The 21,332-nt window shown below is 37.4% G+C and overlaps 2 protein-coding genes across 4 annotated transcripts in view; one reads left to right on the top strand and one right to left on the bottom strand.

Annotated features, from left to right (window-relative positions):
* The window catches only part of LOC139939973 (diablo IAP-binding mitochondrial protein-like), a 79,952-nt gene that overhangs the window by 19,550 nt on the left and 39,070 nt on the right, over positions 1 to 21,332 (bottom strand). For all 3 annotated transcript variants that reach the window (XM_071936147.1, XM_071936149.1, XM_071936148.1), the window contains one exon: positions 8,367 to 8,447. In XM_071936147.1, coding sequence (XP_071792248.1) covers positions 8,367 to 8,447 — 81 coding nt within the window. The remainder of the gene's footprint in view (positions 1 to 8,366; positions 8,448 to 21,332) is intronic.
* On the top strand, positions 1,818 to 10,942 carry LOC139939970 (blastula protease 10-like). Its single transcript, XM_071936142.1, has 8 exons — positions 1,818 to 2,000; positions 4,403 to 4,509; positions 4,992 to 5,136; positions 6,175 to 6,276; positions 7,343 to 7,519; positions 7,987 to 8,163; positions 9,128 to 9,312; positions 9,729 to 10,942. The coding sequence occupies exons 1-8, from the start codon at positions 1,913 to 1,915 to the stop codon at positions 9,909 to 9,911; spliced, it is 1,164 nt and encodes a 387-aa protein (XP_071792243.1). The 5' UTR covers positions 1,818 to 1,912; the 3' UTR covers positions 9,912 to 10,942.

Below are 21,332 nucleotides of genomic sequence, written 5' to 3'. Positions count from 1 at the left end.
AGGACTCGTCTTATCTCGAGTTAGGACGGGTAATATCGAGTTAGGACTCGTCCTATAAAGTCCTAAGATTAGTCTTAAGTTAGGAAGAGTTTTGTGAAATCTTTGACAATTATTTTATTTATTTGATTACACTTTATACTGGCAATAGACTTACAGAAATTAAAATATACAATTCCAAAAAAGAACAGACTGAGAAACTACCAGTGAATACAAACTATTCAAAATGTCATCAAGCTAGGCTACCCGCCCTTCTATTCTGAGAAAAGAAAGAAAAAGGGGGAAAATGCGCATTAAGGCTAAACAGACAATTAATTAAATAACCAAGAGTGTCCGGTGCCTTTAAATGGCAGTTCACACAAATCAATGATTAAAGCCTCGTGCAAATAACTTGACAAAGGATTTACAACTCATGTGCCGATACTAATACATAACTCGTCTTTGTCATATCCATGTTTAATGCACCCAGCGGCGAGGTTTGGCATCAACAAGGACCAACAATTGGCAGCAGATTTTCTGATTAAAGATGTTTTCTACAATTACCAATTATTCTCATGATGGTCTCTCAAATTAAACTTTGTTTATGTCAAGTTTGCATTCTTCGAAGTTCGAAATGTGTGGTGAAAACTAAAGAGGTTTCAGATTTAAAACAAAAATTGTGTCACCTAAACTGTCGAGCTGCACCGGGTATACCGCGGTTCTGTGCGCTTTTCTGTAGTAAAGAATTGTTATCCTTAACAATTTTCCTTATTTCATTTCTAAAGGATTTCCTTATTTGAATCGATTTAGAAAAAACAAATTCGCCATTGAAAAGCACAAGGCCTACCACAGTGGCAATTTTGATTTACAGAAAAAATATATTGCATCCCGCTGTACTGCAGTCTGGGTCCTTAACGTTGGTCTATAAGACCCGCTGATGACTCACCTAAAACACAACAAATGTCCTCCAGACACGAACCTTGGAATTGTGTCATGTTTTTCTGAATGAAGGTTCTTCCAGCCACCAGTTGTTCAAGTACATTGGTCTATACGTCATGATATCCCGAATGCGTTGATCAATAGGCTATATTCATTGGTGAATGAAAACCACTGTGACATTAAGCGACTCAAGTCAACAGATATGCGTATACTGAATAAAAACACATTGTTTTTTCATTAGTGAATTAAGGCTTCAAATATTCCTTAAAAATTCTCTATACATGTCAATTATAACTTTGTTGTTGTTTTCACGCGTTTGTCGGTTTAAGAGAGGTGAAGTTTATTAGCTCAATAACAAGAAACATTTCAAAATGACAAACTGTTCCAACTAATTGTGACCAAGAGAAATTCTGAAGGTAGATCGCTGTTCAATGCATTTTCTATTTTCTAAGACGCGTGTATCAGTTCACTTTCGGTCCCAATACACGCGTTGTCCTGATGTGTAATACTTCCCTCAAACATTTTGGCCACAATCCCCACTGCTCATTCCGTTTGGTAAAAGCATGGTTAACAAGCAGAACTTTTGGGTGGGGGGGCATTGTTTGTGCCCATTACAAAGGCAATGCATTCTGATCATGGGTTCGAGGCCGATATGAAAATTACACATTGATTGAAAAACAAAATTTAGCCTTCAGTTTAAAACATTCTTCCACACACGGTGTCAAGTTCGACTGAAATTGATGCAAGCAGTAAATAACATAATGTATAGGGTGACAAAACCTCGTGTCCCACCGGAACAATAAACACCCATGAACGCTAGTCTCCCCGGCGTCGCTTTTACTACCGTTCTGGGTCAACTCTTATCCAGCAAACGATCTGAACTTCGATCCCACATCAATATAAAACTCGAGTCAGACAACAGTTGCACCTTTATTTTTCTAGCGGGCTCAACATTTTGATACTTGGACAAAGGGGGACATCATTTTTAGGGAGGAAAATGGACACTAAGCAGTTATTTCTGGTGGTTTTGGTCATTTTAGTTGCACCAATTCACTCGAGTGCACAGCAGTCTGAAGGAGAAAATGGTAAGCTTGCTAAAAATAATTTTTGTGTTAAAAAAACGACTTCTAAACCCCCGAAAACTTTATTATAATGTTCCGTTGGTTCATACCACAAAGTGCACCGCACAACAGAGCGTCAGTGGGAATCGCACTAAGATGGAGCGAGTTCAAATTCAACCAGTTTTCTTTAATGGATCACTATCGTTGTTCATCCGTTTTAAAGAGCGCCAAAGACAACAGTTTTTAAAGAGCCAATTCACGCAATATAAAACCATTATGTGCCAATTTACATAAGGTTTTGAGGTAAAAAGAACCCCCATACAAAAAATTAATAAATAAAAAACAAAAATGCAATTTATGTTTTGTCTTGATAGCTTACCGGACTAAATTCGGCAATTGACAAAGCAGTAGTGGTTTTTGATGGGGTCTTCGAATGCTACCCATCATCTTTGACAGTGTTCAAGACGGAACATTATGTGGATGAGAAATACATACTGCTATGAAATAATGGTCATCAGTGAGCTTTCAGAATAAAACTTACATTTTTTTTTATTTACCTGTTGGCGAGAAGTAAAGGGAGACTGAATAAAACTTTAAGATGCCTTATCAATCACAAAAAAAATTTCTAGACAAACAAAATTAAAAACACGAGAAAGACTTCATTGCAAAGAATGTAAAAAAACACAATTTTAAATTATTTTCTTACACGTTTATTTTGATTTTAAGGGGATTTCGTCACTCCGTAAATAAATAAATAAATATACAGTTTGTGGTTTAAGGGGAAGGTACATGTTTGGTAATTACTCAAAACAAAATTAACTTAAAAACAGACTTGGTAACGATCATTGGAGAGCTGTTGACAGTAAAACATTGTGGGAAACGACTCCCTCTGAAGTAACGTATTTTTTGAGAAAGAGGTAATTTCTCACTAAAATAATAAAAGACTTCCATCTAGAAGTCTTATATTCCTATCTGAAAGCACACAAATACGTCCAACAAGGGCTTTTTTCTTTCATCATTTTCTCGCAACTTCGATGACCAATTGAACCCAAATTTTCACAGGCTTGTTATTTTGTGCTTTTAATGGGATACACCAAGTAAGAACGCTGGTCTTAGACAATTACCAAACATGTACAGGGCCTTTAATAGATGTTTTTGTTTTGTCATGAATTTGTGTATGTTTATATCGGGCTTCTAGTTCAACGGCTCAATCATGCGGCACTCGAAAACAAGCAGTAGTGTATCTCGAAGGTGTCAATTTTTTCGTTTTTTCCCCACAGTATTCGACACCAAAAATTGCCTATGCGGACTACGAAAGTCCCCTGCAAAACCGTTATGTTCATTTTAGGATATCATGGATATTCGAAAAAAAACTGCCTTCCGAGCAGCCTGTTGTCACTGTTAACATCTGTTATATATACTGTTATTTGTGTTGTTTGTTTTGTTTTCTTGGAAAATGTGGTTTGGCGATTATTTATATAGCTTACCATTGCTACATCATGACTCAGCTGGTGCGTGCACGGGTCTCAGTTTGTGTACAAAGGTCAAATATCAAGTTCAAGTCATATAAAAAGGCCCTACAGTTAATTTTTACCATCGTCAGTATTTATTGGTTTAGTGGTTCTCACAGAGTCTTGAGAACGATAATATTTGAAACAGATACGCTACTACGCCTATATGATGGCTTCATTAATTTGAAGTGTCATAATTTTGAGTTACAGTTATAGGTTCACACGGTTGTACGAACGGTATCAAAATGTACAGCCCGGGGCCTAAACTTGGTATCCTTGTAAACTTACCCTGAACCTCATTTTAGCTACTGCATAAACTAAATTTAGCCCACAGTTGGCCTTTAATCGTATAACCAACAACCTTTAGGTGTAGCCTGAACTAAGTATCTAAACGTATGCCCTATACCAGGGACTTAAATTTAACCCCAACATAGCAAATGAACCTAAATGTAGCCAAATCTTGCCCAAACCCTGTACTACCCAAAATATTCATGGAACGTACCTACGCACAGTATAAATGCAGCCTGGGGTGGATTTCACAAAGGTAGTCCTAAATTAGGACTAGTCCTAGGCAATGCTAAGAGATAGGACTGGTCCTAAGTTAGGACCAGTAACTCATCCTAACTTAGGACTGGTCCTATCTCTTAGCATTGTCTAGGCAAAGTCCTAAGTTAGGACTACCTTTGTGAAATCAACCCCTGGTCTATACAGGATCATCAATAAGAGTGCATTATCTTGCCGGGTAATGATACAAATTTGCTAGTGCGTTTAAAATTCGTATGAGTAACTACACAATTGAGTCTGTGAATACAAATAAGAAATATTGTTTAGAACTAAAAGATACACAATAATGAATGAAAGGTTGAAATGATTTTCGTTAAAGGCCAACATGGTATGGTTTCCTTTTTTTGACAGGCTGTCACGAAGGATGCGTAAGCGGGTGCTACGGGCCCGGTCAAGACGAGTGCTGCCATGAACAGTGCCTAAGTGGATGCACCGATGGAGCAGACACAGGATGCACCGTAAATGACATTTCTGCTTTGGTCTAAGACCTAATGATAGCACTTATTCGAACCCTTCTTTTTTATTAATGTTCTTAAAACTGGTTGTTTGGCAACACCTAGCATGGGGATTTGTTTCATCGAAACATTATGGTCTGCTCGCCAAATTTGTTATCATATTACTTTAAAGCAAGTGAATGGCGGAAAAAGACCGAGGAAAAATTGCCAAAGTCTTTGAAAAGTGTCTGGTCTGAGTCAAACTCTTGGAGGCGCGCTTTATTGAAAATTACCCATTATTTTTTAAGGCCACTTAAAAATTAAACGCCTAAATAGTTGTACGCTTTCTTTCCAAATATACGAGTAATACCATTTGCAGTTTGAGACGGAAAAAACACACCGACCATCACAACGAGGACAATTAGTTATTCAAATTTCCATTCGCCATTGTGTTATTAATCTGTATGTGGCCCTAACATTTAATAACATTTTGTTCAACTTTACAGGAATGCTTGAACGTGAACCTGAACGGGGCATGCCGGGAAAACTGTGGTTCACCATTCATGTACAATGATGTGACGTTTGAATTGGAGCCCAATCCGGATTTTCTATTCCAGTATGGACGCGAGTGCGTCGAAAGATGTCCAAAATGTAAGATTTGTAAAACAGTGTGTTTTTCACGGCTTCGATATGACCTTCGTGTGCATGCTGCACAGGTTACAGCCGTTTTACACCATGAAACTGTTTTGGTTGAAAATGTACCCATGAACGCAAAATTAAACATTGCCCAGTACGACTGCTGCCACCAAGCGACAGCCTGATCGATACCTACCCCAAATTGAAAGAAAACAAGGTTTAGGGAAGTGCCGGCTTTCAACGATCCGATTTTGAATGTGTTTCAAATGTTGCTTGTATCACTAAAATATCTGCCCGTGTTGAGCATACGACAACGGATCTACGGATATACACAGATATATGAGAGCATGGTTTATGCAGGAATTTAAAGTCACCTGGAAGTGGTATTTTTTCAAAATAAAGCTTTTGTCACTAATATATGTGTTTTGATGAGTGGAATGTGAATAAACAGTTAACTAAGGTTTTAAAAAATCAGTTCTTATGTTATTTACAAATTTAAGAGTAGACCCCGACCCTAGAGGGCGCTGTTCGTGACGTCAATCGAGGCAGACTTTGCCTGAAATGCGTAGAGTAAACACTTGCAAAGTACATGTACGGACCAAGTCGTGAGTTTGTACGTTTAAAAAAAAAAAATCTTTTTTTTCCCGGCAATGCCGACCAGGTGTATTGCTGCTGAATGCAGAAAAACACTTTTTGAAATGTACCAACTCACGACTTGGACGTACATGTACTTTGCACGTGTGTTTACTATTCGCATTGCAGGCAAAGTCTGCCTCGATTGACGTCACAAAAGGGGTAGGCGGAGTCAGCCCCCCAAACAACTTTATATATTTTTTAAACATATAAATCGTGACAAACAATTACTAAAAAAGCGTTTTAGTGTTCGTAAGCATATACTCTTATGTTTGAAAGAAAAATAAAAACAATTTCCAGGTGACTTTAAGAGCGGGGGCGGGAGATTACCAGATTACCAATTCCATTTCAATTTATTTTAAATTGTTGTTTTAATCTAATGATAGTTATGTTTATTATTTATGTCATGTTACCGAGTAGTTGTATCAACTGAACTTGAGAGGTGTGTGGACCAATGCAGACCAGGGTATAGAAAGGAAGGGGACCAGTGCGTCAAGTGTGGTGGAGCATGCCCACGGGAAGGTATGTACAGCAATGCATATTAATGGGGGGGGGGGGGATAATGAAGCACTCCCATAGTTTTGCCCATTGTCTCCATTAAGTACTTTTGTCAGGTTGCGCTAGACACTATTGGTAAACTGTTGGTTACTAATCAGCAATATAACTGTTGGCATAAAAACTAAAGTAAAATATTTGTTGAGAAGGGGATTATTCTCGTTCAACAAAAGACTTAATCAGGCATTCTGAAAGCAGACAAGTTTGTCCAACAAGGGTGTTTTCACTTTAATTATTCTCTTGCAACTTCGATGACTAATATTGAGCCCGAGCCCAAACTTTCACAGGTTTGTTATGTTGTATGCAAATGTTGGGATACACCAAGTGAGAACTGGCCGTTAACAAAGGTGTCCAGTGCCTCGAAGAGCCGATAAAAAGCTATCTCAAAATGACATTGATTTATAAAACAACCAGCTGTGAAATATAGTTAATGAAATTTGGTAATTGAATGTTGTGTAATGGGGAATCAAGAGTTTTGCAGATTACCCAATGGACAGGCGATGAAAAATATCCACAAAATATGCTACAAGACGAAATAAATTAGAAGACAGACAGAACGACAGTTAAAGATGAAGATAGACAGACAAGGCCACAGTGACAATTCATACCAGAACAATCTAGGTTTTCCCAGCCAGTTTCAACAAAAATCCAATCAAATCCGACTCCTCGTTATTTGCGTTTCAAAATGAATGTTCTGTTGAATCGGCATTCAACAGTCAGAATGTAGATCCATTTCACAAGTTTTAAACCAAGAATGCCTCAAGTGAACTTTCACTGTAGCTCGGAAGCCTGAGGAAATCTGTAAACAGGAGGGGTGCTTGCTTTATGCGAACCAGAAACACTGGGGTTAACCCATCTTTTTAATTATATGTTTTAATAGGTTCTTTGTAAGCACTTCCATTCCTAATACAGCTTAAAATTACCCACCTGAAGTATCTTGCGCAAGGATGGGGCTCGAACCCACACCTTGATATGATATCCTATTTCTAGTCTTTAAATAAATTCTTTTGCAATTCTCTAAATATTAATTTAGGAGCCACAAATCCTCTAATAAGGGACCAGTGTGATGGCGTCAAGCCGTACCCGTGGGGTGTGATCAACAGAAAGAACCGCCCAACCGGTAACGTGACATGTACACAGGTGCTGATTGGTTCACCTGGTAGTACGCTTCAGCTCAAGTTTCGAGACATAGATGTTCACAATGCAATCGGTAAGAGTTTTTAAAGATAAAATGTAATTAACCACAATGTATGAAAGGAAAAACCTAAGGATTAAGATGGTATCAAAGACAACATTTAGCGTTACTTTCTGACATCCAAAGGTGAAGGGTCACGAATTGTCGTACCATAAAATGAACAGGAGAACTGAGAAGATATTTAAGGGCAAAGGACAAAACAGAAGAACAACAAATTTATTTGATTGGAGGCGAGCAAAACAAAAGTTGCTGAGAAAAGGGTAACAGTCATCTGTATTTCGATTGTGCTAGCTTGTGGTTATGTTCCCTTGTGGGAGTTTGCCAGTTCCCCTGATAGGAAGATCACCTAAACAACAATAGCCTCCTTATTTGATAACTTTTCATTTGGTTGAATGGTCTTGTAACATTATCAAAGAAGCTGGGGTATGTTAAAGGTAAATTATAGTTTTTGAAATGTTTCTTGTCTTATAATAACTTTACAGATGAAAAGCTTGTTATTAGCGCGGACGGATTCAAACAATGTTTTGACAGGGACTCGTACGCTTCGAGCCTGACCTTACGTGCCAGCGTCGCCGTGGTTCAGCACCGTACCTTCGCGAGTGGCCACGGGTTCGTTCTCGAGTATGACTTCACTGCGGGGAGCGAGGAACCCACTTGGGGTAAGCTCACTTTAAAGACAATTAAATGTATGAGCAGAAATACACAATAAGGAAGAACAATCTCTAACTGGAACACACACTCTGAGAAGCGTTACTGCGTCTAACGAGGTGTGTTTCTTCATCACAAAATAATGAGAAACTGTTACCTTCAAACCAATATCTGTGTAAGTACACGGTGAGTGAGTTTGACTGATTTAGCTTACCTGTATGTGATGTTATGTCTTGAAGAATTATTTCCACCAGAATGATGCTGATATTTATAATGTAGTTTTTATTGATGATACCTGAAATGCAATAGAGAGATGAACATAAAGTGACTTTAATATAAGATTGAAAAGCAGACAAATAATATACAGTGTACGTTTTTTTAACGTGTTGACTTTTGATCGATGGTATCTTGAGAGGAATATGCACCAAAATGACAAGCCCATCCTTAGACGGTGTTTTGGACGACGAGAAGACAATTTAAATTTCACGAGTCGTTTTGATAGATTAGAAATAGCTCTAAGCTTTCTTTTAAATTGCAAAAAAATGTACTGTTAGTTGATTTCCCGTATTACAATCAATTCTTCACATTCTATTTAAATTCCTTAAGAAAATTAAACCTTTAATAAATACTTCACAAATATGGCGGGTGAAAACTGAACATTTTAATTAGGGCTTTAAAGGAACACGTTGTCTTGGATCGGTCGAGTTGGTCTTTGAAAAGCGTTTGTAACCGTTTGTTATTTGTTGACTCCCATAAATGGCCGACCGTGTTTAGTTCACAAAGTAAAAGGAAAACTAAACAATTTCGAGGCAAATTTGTGTGGATCCTTGTTTTCTACTTTTACATCTTTCTAACCATATGCATTTTATTTAAAACGGTTACATACGCTTTTCAAAGACCGACTCGACCGATCCAAGGCAACGTGTTCCTTTAAGTCGCATAAACGAGCTATTTCACTGTAAACTTCGTCAACAGGTTGTGACGTCATGCTGACGAGCAGCCAGGGAGCCTTCTCAAGTCCCGAATACCCGGGTAAATACAAGGCTCGGGAGCAGTGTGTATACCAGATTGTAGTGGACCCGGGGTATCGTGTGGCCATCACCTTCCAAAGGTTTTACATGCAGGGGGACGAGCCCGCTTGTCTCGCTGATAAGTTAGAGGTAAATTATGTGAGAATTGGTCGGACTTTGGTTTAGAGGTGTCCAAGTCCTTGGATTGAGTAAGAAACAAACTGTGTGATTTGGGCATGTCTTTTACGAAGGTTGGTAAGGACCTAAAATTGCATCATGTGACTCGTTGTAAGACATAATTAAAGAGATCGAACAATATATTAAAAAAAAGCCACGCGAGACGGGTCCGAATGTGCGGAAGGAGATAATGTGTGCCCCCCGGATGTTCTGCCCCGCCCCTCCCCGTATGGCGATCTGTGTACAAAAAATCTTCTGATAGCGCCCTCTTTTGAATCATCTTACTTCAGCCCATGTTATTTTTCCATTATTGGGGACAGAATGGACCGATTTCCCTTTGACACCGGCCCTAAAAAGGTATAACTTGAACTTTTTATTTCTGCCTCCAGATGACTGAGCCTATACTTGGGACTACGGTGACCCACTGCGGCCGTAAGAGACCGCCGTTCACCATCACCTCCCAGACAAACTACGTTGTGCTCAAATTCACATCTGACGAACAAAAGAACTTCAAAGGTTTCACTGCAACCTATGAGGCTGTCGAAGCGACAGAGGGCGTAGAAGAACCCTAGTTCTACAATATAGATATTGTTTTTATTTTTAGACAACGTGTAAACTAAAACTAGTCTAGGCTCAAGACGTCAGCGATTGCTAGTGGATACGCTCAGTTGAAAATCGCTACAGCGCGCCATCCTACGGGATGAATAAGCCAGCTAGACCCAACTGAGCGTAGTACATATATCCACTGTCGATTACTGACGTTTTGGGCCAAGACTAGGTGTGAACGAGCTATAGATAGAAAGTTAGAAAACAGTGTGTTGAAATAGCCCTATAGTATGCACTAAACATTTCGAATAATTAAAAGCTTTACTGAAGTTCTACATCGACACTTTGGCAAAAAGATCCCACGAAGAAATAAACACAGGTTGTTTATTTAATACTTATAAAAAAAAACCTCTGCACACTCCCGAGATAACTGGAGCTCTCTTTTATATTTATGTCCCATTTTTTTTCTTTTATTTTCGATGGCTGGGCTTAGATTGGAGTCTTGATCCCTTTCCATGCCCTTCGAAACCATTCAATACGGGTTAAAGGAACAACATATTTCGTTTTAGGCATGGGAATGCTTGCATTATACTGTTTAACTGACCTATTATATTAAACAATAATACAGAGTAATATAATATTTCACATTTACTACAATGACACCAATTAACAACCCCCCAATGCACCGTCGTGCTGAAAAGAACCAATGTTTTTTCAGAGCCATCACTCCTTTATACATGTTGTTACCACAAACTTCACCTATTATTTCCACCATGCAAAGCTTTAAATCCAACAATATGCATTCCTAAATGGTGTTGAAAAATGCTATAATCTCGCCCACCCCAGTACATATTACACAGTTTTATCTTTCCAGCTTATCAAAAAACAATATGTAGTAAATCGTTTTTTACACTGGTTATATAGTCATTGAAGGCCTCAGTCATGTATGTTGAAGTTAAGTTTGGTAATCAGATGATGTCTCCCACCCAGGTTCTAACACCCTGATTCATTTTAATAAAAGTTTTGCGTGTACAGCTTTAAATCTTAATCTTGTCGGTGATTTCGTTCTGCTGAGTAATCATTGTCGATCTGTCTCAATGTTAAAGGCAGTGTGCACTATTGGTAATTACTCAAAATAATTTTAGCACAAAACCTTCCTTGGTAACGAGTAATGGGGAGAGATTGATGGTATAAAACATTGTGAGAAACGGCTCCCTCTGAAGTGTTATAGTTTTCGAGAAAGAAGTAATTTTCCACGAATTTGATTTCAAGACCTCAAGTTTAGAACTTGAGGTCTCGAAATCAACCATCTAAACGCACACAACTTCGTGTGACAAGGGTATTTTTTCTTTCATTATTATCTCGCAAGTTCGACGACCAATTGAGCTCAAATTTTCACAGGTTTGTTATTTTATGCAGATGTTGAGATACACTAACTGTGAGGGCTAGTCTTTGACAATTACCAATAATGTCCACTGCCTTTAACCCAACTTATAGCCTAACATCCTCGGATTGATTTGTCATGAATAACCGGATTAATTGAAAAGTCGAGTAAATCCCAAATTAAACTTCAACATTTTCAATTTTGATCTTTTTCAAACGAACAAAATCAAAGTCAGCTGTTTAGCGCCACCTATTGAAATAATTCCAGATCATTTGGCGAAGTTAGGCTTTAATCTTACCATGAAAGTTTATAGTTCTATAACCCCATTACCTCCAGTTGGTAAGAAATAGGTACAATATACTACATACATACCTATTTCTTACCAACTGGTCCCACAAGACAGGTCTTTTACAGAACCATTAAAAGTGTTGGATACAATGTACAGTTTACAGTACATGTATATGCATATGATGGTTTTTTTTATGTATAAGCGTACGTGTATACGTAGAATTTGAATGCGAAATTAGTGCAAGATCTACGGAAACGTACATCCGTACCACGTGACTGTCATGATATTGACGTATGAGGCTCGAACCATCTGAAGACCTTTTCAATTAAATCTAGCGTTTCACCCTTATTTCAGTCACACAAAACACGCAATGTTATTGAATACAACATGGTAAACCAATATTAGCACATGATTTTAGATTAAAATCTTCCTGCCATTGTATCATTATTAGTGAACGAATCCTCGAGTGTGATTTACGGAGCTCGTTCTATATTGAGCTCCGTAAAACACGTCACCCGCTCACACGCGTAAAACACGTCACCCGCTCACACGCTCACACGGGTGGGACGATGAAACCACAGAACAAGAACACGTACATGAGCATTATACACTTTCGGAACAGAAACAAAAAATAAAAGTTCTCAGATTTACAAATACTTACAGGGTTTACAAAAGGTAATGGCAAAAGACTTCTCTTGAAATATTTTTCTCTTGAAATATTATTCCATGAAATGCTTTACTTTTTGAGAAAACATTAAAACAATTATCAATTCTCGACATCGAGAATTACGGATTATAGTAAACACATGTCATGACACGGCGAAACGTGCGGAAACAAGGGTGGGGTTTCCCGTTATTTTCTACCGACTCCGATGACCGATTGAGCCTAAATTTTCACAGGTTTGTTATTTTATATATAAGTTGTGATACACGAAGTGTAGGCCTTTGGACAATACTGTTTACCGAAAGTGTCCAATGGCTTTAAAGGCACTTGAAAACTTAAAGACCTGCTTGGACGAAAATGTCAAGTCGTGAACTTTGCTGAATTTCATTTCAAATGTTTTCAATGAATAGGGAAATCGAGTCATATGATTATAAATAGATTTGAATTGTGTAAAAAAACCCAATCATTTTGAATACCCTAATCTGCGCTTTTCTGAGAGATTTGAGAAAAGCTCCTTTACGTAATCACTCTCAAAACGTCATAGTTGGGTGCTCCAATTTGTAAAGCCGCTTTGTTGCACCATGGAGGTATAACAAATCAAACTCCAACAAATGCCATCAAAGCATTGTCCTTTGGCGTGCGCCGTCAACGGCAGAAGTGTTTTTAGTTTTTCGAAACCTTTAGCCTTATTTTTAATCGATAATAACGAAATATTCAGAAGTGTACACATATCAAAATTCCATTAAAATGTTATTAAACAAGTGAAAACATAGCTGTTTAAGTAATGTCAAGGAATATTATCACCACTTTTTAAAGGCACTTGAAAACTTAAGTAATTATCAAGGACTATTATCCTCACTTCTTGTGTCCCAACATAATTTATGCATAACATAACAAATCTATGAAAGTTTGGTCTCAATTGGTTATCTAAGTTGCAAGAGAACAATTAAGAAAAAAAGATCTCTTATTGAACAAATTTGTGTGCTTTCAAATGTCTAAAAACGGCTTCCTGCCTGAATTATTAAGTGAGAAGTTATCTCTTGCTAAAAACCTACATTGGAGCCGTTTCTCGCAAAGTTTTACCACATTAAGCACTTCATTGCTCGTTATCAAGTAAGTTTTTATGCTAACCATTAGTTTGAGTAATTACCATTGATGTGCCCAGTGCCTTTATTGCCCGATAAATAATGCAAGTAGCGCATCCCAACTCTTCACCTGTCGCTTGGTGGTCATAATGGCTGATTGATACGGTCAAACCACGCATTAACTCCACCCAAAATTATCATTAACAACGCAGTCTAGTATTGTTTGATATCTCAAATTATCATTAACAATACATTTATACTAAGGTTCTATTACTATATACGTATGTTGGCAGAAAGTTTATGGAGCATTGTTAATTGGCCATAACGCGGGAACAAGTCCTGTTTAATCGCTTTTGTTGTGTCAATTTATTTCTCAATCTGAGTAGGAGGTCAAACACACAGTACAATAGTCTAAAAAACGTCGACATTCCTACGTAAAAGCCTGAAAAAGTCAAGATTTCAAGGGGGCCATACTTCAATAAGGGGCACCTGTGTCCCAGTGGAACCCCATGGGCTATTGACCTTTATCATGGCGCAGCCATCTTTTATTTCTCCAATTGATATCAATGTTACAAAACCGAGGCTCGGAAGAACAAAATAGTCTGGTTCTTATTTGAAAATAGATTTTTAGCAATCATTATTGTTATTGGATATGAGGCACATGACCAATATGGAGGTAGCATGATAAAGGTATATAATCTGCAGTTTCGGCATAGACCGTATAGATGTTGCCCCAATCCTGTTGGCCGAACCCGTTCACAAAATCCTGTTTCTAAATGGAATAGTAGTCTATAGATCAAACCATGAACCTTCATATCATAGGTACAGAGTCGGGATACATTTAGGCCCGGGCCACATTAAAGCATCGGCTACATACGGAGAATGAAAACAACACAGAAAACAATTTTTAAATTGTTTTCTGAACTGAGTCAGTTCAGGTAAATAGTTGACATAGTTGCTCACGGTCAAAAAAAGAATTTTTTTTATACTTTGTTGGTGGAAGGGCTTTGGGGTGCAAGTAAACAAAATTGCATTTTCAATTCTATATATAGCCCGTTGCCATGGTTACGGCTCATTTTGTTTTTTGGCCATTTTAGGCCGATTTTGGGGTCTGAAAAACTGGTTTTTAGCTCATATTTACAACTCCACCCAACCAAAATGCAACATTATTTCAAAAAACCTTTTGTATCACTACAAAGTATCATCCTTGGCCTTCCTTGAGAAAAAAAATTATTGCTTTAAATAACACCCTTGTGCTATTTTTGCATCATGCATTACAGTATGTTTTTAGAATTTGCAAAATCGACATTTTTACCCTATTTTTGGACCCCAAAATGTCAACTTGCCAGGGGTCTCAGAAAATTTTCCTTTCGGCTGTGATTAGGGCCAACATTGGTCTTTCCATATCTGGTGTCAAAAACTTGGGCAATTGTATCCTATTGTGACAGTACTGCCTCAAAACTAGACTTTTTTCCCCAAAACATGAAAAATGCCTTTTTAAGGGTCTTTTCACATAATATCGAAATACGTGTCCACGGTAACAAAAAAGGAATATTTTTCTTATACTTTGTGGATGGTAGGATGGTAGGGACTTGGGGTCCAAATAAATAACATTTACATTTCAAATCATAATATAACACGTTGCCATGGTAACAGTTCATGTGTGTTTAGGCCACTTTAGGCCGATCTTGGGGTATGAAAAACTGTTTTTTTAGTTAATATTTACAAATCCACCCCACCAAAAAACCAAAATATTTCATAAAACCTTTTACATCACTACAAAGTATCATCCTTGGCTTTACTTGAGACAAAAAAATATTGCTAACAATTTCACCCTTGTGCTATTTTTAGAACGTGCATTAGAGTATGTTTTTAGAACTTGCAAAATCAACATTTTTACCAGATTTGTTGCCCTCAAAATTTCATTTTTTTCAGGGGTCTCAGAATATTTTCCTTTCGGTTTTGATCAGGGCCAAAATTTGTCTTTTTTATTTCTGGTAAGAAAAACTTGGCAAGTGTATCCTGATGTTAACAGTACTGTCTCAAAAATAGACTTTTTTCCTCAAACAGAAAAAATGCATTTTGAATTGTTTTTTCTTCATACTGAATTTCTAACATTAAAAAGTAATAATTCTATCAATCTTGCAGCTTTTCCTTAGCACTAGTGGATTACCCAACATTTATCAGGAACTGTTGATGACCTTAATTTTAGAATTTGCCCGGCCCAGCCCCAATCATATTTCTTGACATTGCATAAAACAATGTTTTGTGAATAGCGCCTCTTCTTTTGAAAGTGTTCCCATTCGGTTGTTATTGGTGTTTTCATGTCTTCTGGGTAGAAACACTGTGTTTATTGTATCCTGTTGTGACTGATCATGCCTTAAGTTTAGTAATTTTGTCAAAAGCAATGCATGCTTGTTAAAAATCTGGCACTGTTTCCATGCCCTTTGAGTACTGAATACAAAGTTTTTATTTAAACATAATGGTATCCAACCAAACCATAACCAATGCTTTGCCACTGAGAGTTCTTGATTTGGCTACTTTACCTATTATACAGGTATGATTCCCATTGCAAGTAGAGTGCGATGAGCATTCTTTACAAGTTGTCTTTAATACAGGGCCTACTCTCCTTGGTCCCTGCCTGCTACCAAATGTAAAACTTTTCTTAGAGACAGAGATCATAAACAATGTAGTTTCTGTGCTTGCGGCAGATGGTTTGGAGCATCCAATCATGTCCAACACAAACGTGGGAAATTAAAAAGCCCGCTTAAAAGTGTTGGAAAAGTTTGCCAAGATCTTATTAAAAACAATGATACTAACGATTTGCAAGATGAGCGTAAGAGATTATTTAAAAGGAACACGTTGCCTGGGATCGGTTAAGTTGGTCTTTGAAATGCGTTTGTAACGGTTTGTTTTAAAATGCATGGTTTTTGAGTAATACTTGTGTGGATCATTATATTCTACTTTTAAAATATCTTTCTAATCATAATGCATTTTTTAATAAACATTTACAAACGCTTTTCAAATACCAACTCGACCGATCCAAGGCAACGTGTTCCTTTAATGAAACAACATTGAAAGAAGTTGTAAAAACTTGCACCTGCTGAACATAAATAAGTAAGATGCATTTGCAGTAACAAAAGTCTATTCAGGCTAGTTTGATTATTATTTCCATTCACTATCTTACTAATTCATAATTATTATATATGTCTCTGAGAACGATCAACAAAAAACATTGTCAAACATTACCTGCTGAATTGTTTATCACGTTAAATAAACCAACTCTTTCATTGTTTGCAACAGTACAATTGAAAGGAACCCCACCATAGATGGGGGAACTGCTTACAGAAGGCCAAAGCAGGTGAATGGCCATTTGTACTTTGGATACAGTACTTGCTCACTTTTAGAGCCTCTTTGTTCTGATTGGGATGAAAATGTTTAGTTTGGTAGCGGGCAGGGGACCAAGAAGACTATTATAAGGCCATGTAAAGACAAGAACAGTAAAGATTGCTCATCGCACTACTTCTCTTCTTGCAATGTGTACCATACCTGTACAACTAGGTAAAGTAGTTATGACAAAACAAGATCTCAGTGGCTTAAAGAGCATGGAAACAGTGCCATATATTTTTAACAAGCATGCTCGTTTTTGTTTTTTATCAATTCAAACTAAGGGATAACTTAATGCATTTTTCTTGTTTTTGGAAAAATTACCATTTTTGAGGCAGAAGTGTCACAACAGGATACAATAAACCAGAGTGTTTCTCCCCAGTAGTCATGCAAACCATAATAATAGCCCAATCAAAACAAAAAGGGAAATATTCTGAGAACCAATAAAACATTAAAGACAGTACAAACTTTCTTGATGTGCAAGGGGAATTAAAAAATGTGACTTTCAAAAAAGAGGCGCTGTTCACAAAACTGTTATTTTATTTTATGCAATGTCAAGAAATATGATTGGGCCAGGGCCGGGGTGGGGCAAATTATAAGATTTAGGTCATCAACAAGTCCTGATCAATGTTTGGTAATGCACTAAACCTACAAAGTGCTTACAAAAAGCTGCCAGATTGATGGAATTATTGCTTACTTCTTCATGTTATAAATTCAAAATGAAGCAAATATTTCAAAATGCATTTCTATATGTTTCCGGGGAAAAGGGTCTATTTTTGAGACAGTTCTGTTACATCAGGATACAATTGCCCGAGTTTTTCTTACCAGAAATAAAATGACAAAATATGGCCCTGATCAAAACCGAAAGAAAAATATTCTGAGACCCCTGAAAAATGGAATTTTGAGGGCAAAAAATATGGTAAAAATGTTGATTTTGCAAGCTCTAAAAACATACTGTAATGCACGTTCTTAAAATAGAACAAGGGTGAAATTTATAGCAATATTTTTTTGTCTCAAGTAAAGCCAAGGATGATACTTTGTAGTGATGTAAAAGGTTTTATGAAATATTTTTGTTTTTTGGTGGGGTGGAGTTGTAAATATTAGCTTAAAAAAACAGTTTTTCATACCCCAAAATCGGCCCAAAGTGGCCTAAACACAAATGAACTGTTACCATGGCAACGTGTTATATTATGATTTGAAATGTAAATGTTATTTATTTGGACCCCAAGTCCCTACCATCCTACCATCCACAAAGTATAAGAAAAATATTCCTTTTTTGTTACCGTGGACACGTATTTCGATATTATGTGAAAAGACCCTTAAAAAGGCATTTTTCATGTTTTGGGGAAAAAAGTCTAGTTTTGAGGCAGTACTGTCACAATAGGATACAATTGCCCAAGTTTTTGACACCAGATATGGAAAGACCAATGTTGGCCCTAATCACAGCCGAAAGGAAAATTTTCTGAGACCCCTGGCAAGTTGACATTTTGGGGTCCAAAAATAGGGTAAAAATGTCGATTTTGCAAATTCTAAAAACATACTGTAATGCATGATGCAAAAATAGCACAAGGGTGTTATTTAAAGCAATAATTTTTTTTCTCAAGGAAGGCCAAGGATGATACTTTGTAGTGATACAAAAGGTTTTTTGAAATAATGTTGCATTTTGGTTGGGTGGAGTTGTAAATATGAGCTAAAAACCAGTTTTTCAGACCCCAAAATCGGCCTAAAATGGCCAAAAAACAAAATGAGCCGTAACCATGGCAACGGGCTATATATAGAATTGAAAATGCAATTTTGTTTACTTGCACCCCAAGGCCCTTCCACCAACAAAGTATAAAAAAAATTCATTTTTTGACCGTGAGCAACTATGTCAACTGTTTACATGAACTGACTCTTAACAACGAACAACAAATAAAAGTAAACTAATGTGAGGCAGATAGACAAATTACTTAACGAAATTAATGAGAAACAATTGCGAGTGTATAGATTTTAACCCTTCGAAAAAATTGTCACATGCAACAAACTGTTAACTTGACAAAAACGGTTCCTGCCAATTGAAATGTTGTTTTAACGATGTGAAAACGGTGCCATTATGCAATTTGTTTGGGGGCAGGTTATTAATTCAGGGAATCATCGTGTGGTGGTGAAGAGGTTTTCAACTAGTGGTTAATTTAATCCCAACGAGGCCTGGTTCTTGATAATTTTACAGAGACGAGAATCAGGCCTCGGCGGGTTTAAACCACTAGTTGAAAACCTATTCAACACACTTTGATTCCCATTCATAAATACCTTTTCGGTAAAAAAAACAAAAAAAACATTTAGGGTCAAAAAGTAAAATAAATGCAAAAATTATAATGGTCAAATGATTTCTTTCAACACAACACCCCTCCAGCTATGAAATGGTAAGGCCCTCCGCCGCCCTCTAGTAAACAACTTCTTATAAGGGAACGCTGTGCGCGTTGCGTGTCACGCCCATGTTTCAACACTTTTTACTGGTCATAAACGAAGGTTTATACACACCCACGTGACGCGCTCTCCACCAATAGGAATAGCGAAACTGTCTGCGGTATTTATGAATCCAACACACCCTATTAGCCTGACCTACTTTCAGTGTTCCATTGACCTGGAAAACCCCACTTCTCGAGCTAAATACCCGACCGCGATAGTCAATCTCAATGCACACGGCATCCATCTCCTGTTGAAAGCTTTCTTGTTATTCCAATCAAACATTTTCTACAATGTTGACACAATTTTGGTTAACAAACCGGGACAATTTTATACGCAGTCTGATATTGGAGGCTATTTTAGAAGGTTCTAGTATAGTGGGGAAAACTCATAATGGTCCCCGGTTTTTATAGAGCTATCAATAAAAAAATGTGTAAATAACAGACCTACGCAGTCCATTATAAAAGAACCCGTCGATTTAGAGCGTATTGAAAGGATCCGTTAGATGCATGAACTAGGGGTACTTATCCCCACTTGAGAGAAAGCCTTGTAAAAACCGTTAGGAACCGTCTCGAGTGTTTTGCGCGGGGAAAAAAAACCACTAGATGAGAAGCCCGCGCATTTAAAGAGGTCCATCTGACGAGAACGACCGGATCACTTAAGTTCCAATAATTTGTCCCGAAGAAATATTGCTTGAAACCAAAACAAAGATTGTCCATTCCACATGTTTTGCCAAATTTGTTCATCGATACGGGAGGTTTCAAAATAGTTCGTATTTTTACCTCGCCACGCGAGTTCGCACAGCAGTTGGTTCACTATCTCGCCACTTAATCGTCACTGAATTATTTTGTTGCAACGATGCAACTCCCCATCACAGTCGTAAAGCCATAAAGCAGCTCACAAGAAGGGGAGGCATGACTCACCGCACTGTGAGATACTACTCGCATACGGCGAGGTATTGACCTTAAGCATGCTGCTTCCATCTTGGCCATGTTCCTCGTATCCCAATAACATAGTAAATGCTAATAATTATTTTGCATTTAGGAACCAGACTATTTTGTTCTTCCAGCCTCGGTTCGGTAACATTTAAATCATTTGGAGAAATTCATGATCACAGTGATAAAGGTCTATACTTAAAGACAGTGTACACTATTGGTAATTGTCAAAGACTAGTCTTCACAGTTGGTGTATCTCAACATGTATGCATAAAATAACAAACCTGTGAAAATTTGAGCTCAATCGATCGTCGAATTTGCGAGATAATAACGAAAGGAAAAAACCTTGTCACACGAATGTGTGTGCTTTCTGATGCTCGATTTCGAGACCTCAAATTCTAAACTTGAGGTCTCAAAATCAAATTCGTGGAAAATTACCTCTTTCTCGAAAACTACATCACTTCAGAGGGAGCCGTGTCTCACAATGTTTTATACCATCCGTCTCTCCCCATTACTTGTAATCAAGAAAGGTTTTATGATGATTAATATTTTGAGTAATTACCAATAGTGTCCACTGCCTTTAAGCATTTCATGCAACAAAGTAATAGAAGCTCAACCCACTCCCCACACGAGGCGATGACTATTAGGCTTAAGCTTATACCTCAACTCAATAATTTACTCTCGTTTCTATGCATAAATTATAGCAACACTCTTTGTTTCGTTTTTAATCCAAATACTGAGGCCCATTTAGATTTTATCAGTGAGGCGCATCGATATGCATCGTTGAATGTGCTAGACTTTAGTTGCGTCTTATTTTGGAAAACTTTTTCAACCGGATGATTTATTGTATACAGCAGCTTCCTGATCAGTCTTTGACATTTTTTTTAATTTGACTGGTTATGTCTTCTGCCTGTAAACCAATAGATATGTTCTCAAGCACCGCATAGACAGTGGTTTCGTCGTCACAGAAATGGTATTGATTTGGAGTTGATTAATGAACAACATTACTAGAGCGAGATTTGAACCAGCAACCTCCAGATTAACGTTCCGGCGCTCAACTAACTGAGCCATTTAGCCTATGGTGGACCCCCTATTTTAACAATATCTTTGTTCCGGTATCTAAATGTTATTATATAATGTTAAATGTTATAATAATATTAATACAGACATAGAACAAAATTGGTAATTATCTAGACATTTATGGATTGGTTCTTATCTGAAAGCTCACACTCATAATAAAGTGTATAACTGAGCCATT

The sequence above is a fragment of the Asterias amurensis genome, chromosome 7 (assembly GCF_032118995.1).
Source record: "Asterias amurensis chromosome 7, ASM3211899v1".
Lineage (NCBI taxonomy): Eukaryota > Metazoa > Echinodermata > Asteroidea > Forcipulatida > Asteriidae > Asterias > Asterias amurensis.
This window is presented reverse-complemented; position numbering and strand designations above follow the sequence as displayed.